At 47.4% G+C, this 8,777-nt stretch overlaps 1 protein-coding gene across 1 annotated transcript; it reads left to right on the forward strand.

Moving 5' to 3' along the window:
• Nucleotides 1-2,359: 2,359 nt before the first annotated feature.
• ATP5ME (ATP synthase membrane subunit e) lies at nt 2,360-4,788 on the forward strand. The gene is made up of 4 exons (XM_048051019.2): nt 2,360-2,611; nt 2,752-2,806; nt 3,082-3,180; nt 4,652-4,788. The coding sequence occupies exons 1-4, from the start codon at nt 2,450-2,452 to the stop codon at nt 4,675-4,677; spliced, it is 342 nt and encodes a 113-aa protein (XP_047906976.1). The 5' UTR covers nt 2,360-2,449; the 3' UTR covers nt 4,678-4,788.
• Nucleotides 4,789-8,777: the final 3,989 nt, after the last annotated feature.

Below are 8,777 nucleotides of genomic sequence, written 5' to 3' on the forward strand. Positions count from 1 at the left end.
GTTTGAAAAACAGCAAAGCTTCCAGCCCTTTATTTCTGCTTTCGCAGTTCGGTCATCTTGTTGCAAATTTTTATCTTACAGTCTTTTGTCATAGTAAGTATATATTTTAACATCAAGTTTTATCAGATATGTGTGAGTGAGCTCTGGAATAGTTTAGGTTCTGGGGTTCAGCTCAGAGAAGTTTGTTGGATGTAAAAAAAGAAAAAAACAACAAAAAAAACCTGCATGCTCTGTGATAGGTAGTTTAGATAGTCAGATTGTAAAGGCAGCATGGAAAGACACCAAAACTTTTAATAGGATGTAAAGAAAGGTTTATTCTTTTTTTGTTGGTACTTGAAGAAAGTGAGACCTGCAAGTGAATCCGACCACAGAGTTTCATTCCAGCATTTAGAGGGATGCTTTGAAGAGCAGTGAATTGCACTGAATAAATAAAAGTGACTGTATTGACTAAATAAGGCATTTTTCCTCTTTTTTTTGCCCACTTGGAAATAAATGATTTCTTCTGCAGAAAGAACTTTTTTTTCTTGTAGTCACGGTAGTAGTATTTAAACCAAATTTAGTAATGTCTCAGAACCTAAATTTGAAGGCAAACTTGACCTGAGTTTTCATATAAACAGAGTTGGTTTAAGATCATTCTGACTGACATTTTTTGTAAGTTGGAGAAACAAAATGCATTTTGGAACAAAGCATTGCTTTGAATTACAATATTCTCAGGTAGAAATAACATTTCCAAATCTAAGTTTAACAAATTATTCTCTACAGGATTACTAATGACCACAGTTTTTTTGCCTCTAGAAAAGTTAGTGACACATTTACAGTGATTATAATAATCATTATAATAATCCCAGAATCACAGAATGGATGAGGTTGAAAGGGACAGCTAGAGACTGTCTAGTCCAGCCCTGCTTGCCAAGTTACGGTTGGCTAGAGCAGGTTGCTCAGGGCTGTGTCCATTCAGACTTTGAGTATGTACACACACAGACTCCACAACCTTTCTGGTCAACGTGTTTGAATGTTTAACACGCTTAGAGTAAAAAAGTGTTGTTGTTGTTGTTCCATTTTAAAGTAATTTCCCGTATTTTGGTTTGTGTTCATCGTGTTTCATTCTGTCAATGGGCACAACTAGGAAGGGACTGGCTCAGTCTTTACTCCTCCCCATCACATATTCTTAAACATTGGTAACATTTCTCCTGAGCCTTTTCCTGTGGGCTGAACAGGCCCAGCTCTCTGCCTGTTCTTGCATGAGAGATACTCCAATCTCTGTTGTCTTCATGGGCCTTTGCTGCACTTGATTTGGAACGTCCTTGTCTCTTGGGTATGGAGGATGCAGCAACTGAGCACAACACTCTAGACACGCTCTTACCAGTCACCTCTCTTCACCTGCTGGTGACACTTTTCCTAAGTCTAGGATTTTGGTTACCTTCTTTGTCCCAATAATAGTTTAAATAAAATATGAATGTGAAGAAAGAAGGAAAGTTGCAGAAAAACTTTTGTTCTAATGGCATTGGAATTGTTGCCTGTGGTACTGGTACTGCCACTCAAGAAAAACTACCTCTGAAGCTGAATAGGACAACGTGGTAATGCATGGGAGGGTATTTGTAAAGTCCATTCTCTCCATTCATAAAATTGTGATTCCAAGATGATGATAGTTTATTTTGCTCAGGCAGGTTGGCCTTAATGAATTCATGTTGAAGATGAATCCATTCAACTCATTAGAAGACGCTAACAGCAACTTTCAGGCAGCATTGTCATCACAGAATGGCTTGGGTTGGAAGGGACCTTAAAGATAATCCAACTCTAACCCCTCTGCCATGGGCAGGGACACCTCCCATCAGACCAGGTTGCCCAAAGCCCCACCCAGCCTGGCCTTGAGCACCTCCAGGGAGGGGGCTTCCACAGCTTCTCTGGGCAGCCTGTGCCAGTGCCTCACCACCCTCTGAATGAAGAATTTCTTGCTAGCGTCTAATCTAGAGCTATCCTTAGTTTAAGACCATTCCCCCCTGTTTTATCATTATCTATCTGAGTGAAGAGTCCCTTTCCAAAGCTTTAATTCATTGTAGGAATTTGGCTTGCAGACCTCTGTTTGGTAAACGTGGGGTTAGGACAGTGTCTGGTAACTGACCCCATCTGTTTGCTACTACCGAACAGGACAGGGAAGGAAACGCTTTTTTAGTGGGGAGAGATGCACAGATCTCCTCCAACTCTTATTACTTGAGATTTTATTGCAGGTAACTACACCGTGCAACGTGCTCCTCTCTCTCTTCTTCTCCTGTGGGTGACGGCGGGCGCCATTTCCAGCCGGCGGTGCGGCAGCCCCGAGCTGCTGAGAGCCCTTCTGCTGGGGCTGGAAACGCCTGGCGGGGACGGCGCCTTGGCTGTCCCCATGGAGAGGCCATGAGGAAGCCATCACCACCCCGACCGCCCTGAGGAGGAGCCGGGGCGAAACGGGATGGGACGGGGCAGGCGGGCGGTGCTTCCCCGCCTTCCTTCCACCGCCCTCCGGCCTCCACCGCCCGCCTTCTTCCGCCGCCGTCCTGCTTCCCTTCCGCTGCCCTGTCCTCGCCGAGCCGCCAGGATGATCCCTCCGGTGCAGGTCTCGCCCCTCATCAAGGTGAGGCCGCGGCGGCTCCTGCCGCCATCTCGCCCCGAGGGGAGGCGCGGTGCGGGGCCGGGCCGGGCAGGGTCGGGCTGTGCCGGGCAGGGCGGCGGGGTCTGAGCGAAGGGCGCGCCCTTGTCTCTTGCTCCCCGCAGTTCACCCGGTACTCGGCCCTGCTGATGGGGATGATCTACGGCAAGAAGCGATACGGTGAGTGCCGCACGGGGGACTCCGCAGCGACCCCGGGCTCGTCCTTGCTTCCCTGCCTCCCTCCCGCCCCGCAAGGGCACCTTGAGGCCGCCGCCGCCCGGGCGCCATTTCCCCCCGGCCCCGTGGAGCGCCGGGCGGTGCGGGTCTGTGTGGCTGCGCCTCTCCTCGCCTCTTTGTTTTGTGTTTTTTATCCCGGTTTGAGCGAGCTAGCAGGTGCGCAGCTTTCCTCCCCGAGCGTTAGGCACCGTGTCTTTAACCAACTGTGTTAACGGCAGACTACCTAAAGCCTATCGCTGAGGAGGAGAGGAGAATAGAGGCTGAGGAGAAGAAGAAGCGTGAAGAGCTCGAAAGGATCGCAAAAGAGCTTGCAGAAGGTAACTGTGCAAATTACCGGAGTCCTGACGCTGCTCCATGTTTGTCAGAGACGCCAAGCCATGGGCTGCAGGCCCTGTGCATCCACTGACCGGTGGCCAGGGCTCTGAAGGCTGGCTGGTGCTGTTGGTCCCCAAACTCTTCAGGATGTCTGTGTGTGTAGAGAAACAGGTCAAAGCGCTGTTGTAGCCTAGCAGAACTTAGGCTAGCTTAGGTAGCGATCTGAATTTCCACTGAGGAAACAAATGGCTGAAAGATGTTGCTTATTCTGGAAGGAATAACTGGAGTTGCATGTTAACTGTACTCAGCTACCTCTTTTCAGCTGGATGCAGTAAACCTGTGTCCCAGTTTATCCATGCAACACAGCTCTCACAAAGGCACCTGATGGTCAAAAACAGGTGTCTTACACACCTCCTTGTGACTGCAACTCACTTTGAAATGCAGTCGCTAGCATAGTGTTAGAGGTCAGCTTCATTTGTGGCGTCTCATGAAAAGAATATGATGAAGGTGGTCTGCTGGGATTAGCGCTGCTTCTGTATCTCATTCCTTTCTACCATACAGTATTCCTGCTGCAGCATGCTTTCCCTCTTCCTTATCAATATTTCTTGGGTCTTCTATGCTTTTCCAATATCATTAGTGTGGAATGTGTTATTAAATCTGATAAAAGGGAAGAAGGGAAGACTTGAAGATTACTGGTTAATAACCCTGGTGGTTTTTGGTGTAGTTACATGCTTAGTTACTTTTTCTGTAGGTAATACTGGCATTTGTGTTGCCCTGAATGAGGCTAATGCTGAATAAAGCCCATTAAAACTAATCACAAACAAACTACACATACATAAAATCAAATATTCAAGTTGCTGAATAGTATTCTTTAATGGAGGCATAGCTATTTTGCACAGCTCTACCATCTTAAATATGTAGCTTTCATTGAACTATTCAAATTATTTTTAAAAATATTTTCTAGTTTAGGTGGAGCTTTTTGCATTTTGGGGGACAGATGCTGTACCACAGGATTGCTACTGAATTTAGTGGTGGAATTCTGTGATGATGTCCGTAGGATGGTTAATCTATTTAAATGTCCTGTAATTGCCTGTCTGCTTTCTCAGCAGCAATTTGGCATGGTTCTCCAGTACGAAAAGCAATTGTTTAACTTGATTCTTTTCAGTAGTTGAAGATTGTTTTTTAAAAATGGATAAGTGTAAGTATCTATAGTGATAACTCTTTCTTGGCTTCTTTGAAGTGGCAGGTCCAAGAAACTGTCATTTACCAACGAGTAAGACCAAAAAGTGTCTTTACGCTAGAGGAAAGAAATGCACTTCTGTTGAATAAGCAGAAGTGTGAGTTACAAAAGCCAGCTAGGAAGAAATGGCATAATTAAGGGCAGCATTTGATCCTGCTAATGCTTTGCAAATTTCAGTACTGCATGGGAGTGACGAGTAGTCCTAACTATGTTTGTTTTTTCTTCCCTTCTAGCGAGTGAAGATTCCATTTTGAAATGAACATAAGATCGGATCTTAATTTCACGCCTAAATACGTGGCTAGGCTCTGAACTGTGTAGTGGTTGATGGACTCTGTATGTTATTCTATCAATAAAATACTTACAACACTTACTTACTTTTTGACTGAATTGCACTGAAAAGCAACAGAAGTACTTGCACAGTGTCGAAGGAGACATTGATCATAAGTTGTCCATTGCTGCTGCTGACAGAGCACTCCCTTGTATTCCTCTGGCATCACAGCTGGTATCCACACCTATTGCACATAGGGAGTGTTTGTGATCAGGACATCAATTGAATTTAAAATATTTTTGAGCCCGTGGAAAAGGCTGGCATTGTACTTGCTGCCTGTAATTTGTATTAATCGGATAGGCCAGAGTGTTGCTGTGATCTTTTTTCAGCTTTGTTACCAATGTGGATAATTGTGCAATTCTTGTATTGCACAGTTGCTGTCAAATTTCACTATTTTGTTGAGCCTTTTGGAAATCTGAGGAATTAGTGCTGACTTATTAATAGGTTGTTTTTAAAATGTTTGAACTCTGCAGGTACCTCACAAGATAACAGGCTGTTTTGCCTACTTAAAGGCCAACATCCTTTCAAAAGGCTTATTTTCAGGAGTTCTAAGATCTGAGTTGCTGGAAAACTCGGTGTTAGTTTATTTATTTATTTTTATTTTTAAAGCACTGGTGCTCAGGCATGTTTGTGATTCTAAGCTTTAAGCAGTCAAGCAGTGATTACGTAAAATAAAGGTTACTGAAAAAAACACCGAAATGCAACGCTGGGGGTTCAGCTGTAACTGTGTGCTTAAACAGAATGTGATTATAGTGGTATTTAAGCTGAAATACTTGCATTGTTCCAGTAAGGACTGGCCATGGAGGTCAGCATTGCTTTTAGCTGGGGGTTGCTGGGACTGGGCGTGGTTTGTGGAACAGCCGTGGTGGCCTGCCTCTCTCCAGAACACTAACCATCCCAACCTTCACGTCTTCTCGCTTTGGTGGACTCTCAGGTTCCTACCACATGCCTGGTTAAGTGCGGAGGATGCAGGAGAGGGAGAAGTTTCCATCCTCACATCCCTTTTCTTCCACTGCAGTGTTTGGGCCAGTGCTGTTTCTGTCCACTTTGGGGTCAGCTTGGTAGCCCCCCGTAGAGCTGAGCCTGTCTGTCCTGGTGAGTAAACACAGCACAACTAACACAACCAGGTCCCAGCCTGTACCGTGCAGCAGGATGGGAGCTCTGTACATAGAGGATGTGATGGAGGAAGCACGCGGGATTTCTGCAGCTCGCGCTGCCTTGAGGTGGAATGTGGTGGAGGTGGAAGTGCCACCGTGCCAATGGAGTCCTCAAAACCTGGCTGCAGGGCCGGGCAAGCAAACCTCTTGTAAAACATTTTGTGCTGGGATAATTTTTTTTTTAAAAAAGCCAATGCTAAACAGCTCTAGTAATAGTTCTTCTGAACATTATAATACATCTTGCAGTGTCCCCTCCTGCTCTCCCACTGGAGCTGAGAGCTGATTCAAAGCTGAAACTACCCCCACGGGCTCTAGGCAGATATTCAGAAAGCAGAACTAGATTACGGCACTCAACAGGGCAGTTGGTTACCTTGCCTAACTCCTTGAGCGGGAAGCAAATTGCAAGCGGTGTGGTTGTGGCGGTGCCACGAGATGGAGAAACGCCTGTTAGTGAAGGATTGCTGACCAGAAAGGACAGCAGTCCTACCCTTTTGAAAAGTGACTACGTGGTGATGACTACCATTCTGCAAAAAAATGGGTTCCACAACCCTGCCTGCGTAATACGGGAAAGTTCCCCTCAAACACCCAGTGCGTGTGAGGCACCAGGAGGGAGGGACAGAGATGAGCAAAAAGGAGGGGCAGGCTGCCCTGCAGGGAGGGAGGGAGACCCATTCCTTCCCCTTGCGCTGGAGGGAAGGGTTTCTGCTCACCAGCTGCCCCTCCTGGGCCCTTGCAGCCGATGGGAGCAGCCCCAAAAGCAACCTGGATGTGATGGGAAGATGCCTGCTAGCCTCGGAGCCAGGAGCAGCCGTGAGAAGCACAGCTGGCATCCTCGAAGTGCAGCTGCGTCCCTGAGAGCCTGGCACATCCGAGACACTCTCAGTAAGTGTGAAAACAAGAAACCGCGATGGCAAATGTGAGAAACGATCTGCAGCCAGTAACACAGGCTCAGGGGAGGATCTCGGTGAGGTAGCATTTTTATTCGGGATTGCAATGGCGGGCATCCTGCAAGCAGAAGCACACAGCAACAACTGTATCATAGCCCTATATTGCCTGTTACCCAATGCTTGATTCCTCCCGTTTCCTCACTGTCTGAGTACTACAAGTTCACATCCTACCTGACACTTATTACTATGTCCTGTATGTACAGTTTTATTTGACCAACCTTTAATTTCTCCTTTTGTTTTTGGAACTGGAGGGGTCCATGATATCGTAGCTTCTTGTTCTGGCTCATTCTGCAACTGCCTGTCTTGTTTTTCCTAGCCATCCTCTTTATTTTGGGACAGTGACACCTTTCACTGTCCCCTTATCTGCTCAACATACATCCCGCTGTTACGCCTGTGCAATCACTTTTGAACGTGCAAGGTTAGTGGAATTTTCCACTGCAAAAACACAACTTTAATTCTTACAGCAAACTTATCTGGGAAGTGGAAAAGAGTCTGAAAATGTAGGAAATGGGAACTGCTATTGACTGCTGTCGCTGGAAATACAGGAAGAACAGTCTGAGAAAGTCAAAAGTGGCCTGAGAAAAAAAACAGCACCACCTATTGGGTATGCCGGGCAAAAAATAAAAGTTAGCAGCATCTATTGGCTGCCCAGATGGTGGCATCCTACATCCCCTTATGTCTCTAATGATACAAAAATGACTCACTTTCTATCCAAAATGTAGCTTCTCTCTGAGAGCTCCCCACCATGTACTTCTGTATGTGAGACCTGGATGGGCTGGACCAAAGCTGGGGGTGGCCGGCTGGCTCCAGGCTCTGCGACATGGGCCATCTTCTCGGTGAGAATCTGTCCAGCATCGATTTGCGCCACTTCTGGGAGCAATCTGATGAGTGCTATAATGCTATCATTTAGAAATAATATGTAAATTTAGGGATACATATAAGTAATTGATCATAAGTATACACCTGCTTTACTTGGGGTAATTTATCGCTATTTATAATATATACGTGCTTTACTAACAGTAATTTTTAGTAGTTTGCAATAAAGAAATTTAAGACACAGAAAAGCCTGCATGTCCTTGTGTGTTATGGAGCCTGCTGAGCCCACTGAGGCGGTGCATACAGGTGGGCACAGGGTGGGTGACGGTCCCTCTTCGTGCCACCAGCTCCCACCCTGCAGGAGCCACCAGGCAGGCAGGAGCAGGGGCCCATCCCCTCCCATCCCACAGTGCCAGGGGTGAAGGACGAGAATCCGCGTGTGACTGCTGCAGGGGTGCTGCCTCTGCTCATCTCTGCGGCCCCCTGAGATTCAGCTGCTGGGAAAACAGTTAGCTGGAAACCGCACCCGATCGGGAAAGGGAGGTGGGGAAGGCAAAAGGGGAGGGAAAAGCCTCGGCTTGCCGTTTCTCTTGCTGCCACTGGTTGCTGCACATGGCTTCCCACAGCAGCACGAGGGGCTGTCAGCCAGGGGCCAGCTGGGACACGGGTTGGAGGAACCCAATCCAATTGTTTTTCTGCTGGTGAGAAAACGTGGAGCCCTACAGCAGGTGGTGGGGCATGCCTGAGGGAAAGGCTACAACACCCAGGAGGCAGAAGGCTTGGGGAGCCAGCACAGACATGCAGAGACAGTCCAACCAAACGGCTTCGGGCAGCAGAGCCGTGTGAGCTCTGCATGGGACGTCCAATGTGCTACGAGTGGAAGGGGGGCAGCAGGAGGGGACGCAGCCCTCCTCACTCAGCAATTTCACCTCCCAGCCCAGGTCCTGCCAGCACAGCCACTGCTGCGTGTGCTGGTCCCGCACCCCTGAGCATGAGAAACCCACCCACAGCACCCACCACACCAGCAGCATCCAGCACACGGGACGGGAAGTTAGCTCTTTATTTCCAGGAAAATGTTTGAAGTCACAGAGAGCTTTTCTCAGCAACAGGC

This window comes from Anser cygnoides, chromosome Z (assembly GCF_040182565.1).
Source record: "Anser cygnoides isolate HZ-2024a breed goose chromosome Z, Taihu_goose_T2T_genome, whole genome shotgun sequence".
NCBI classification, from domain to species: Eukaryota; Metazoa; Chordata; class Aves; order Anseriformes; family Anatidae; genus Anser; species Anser cygnoides.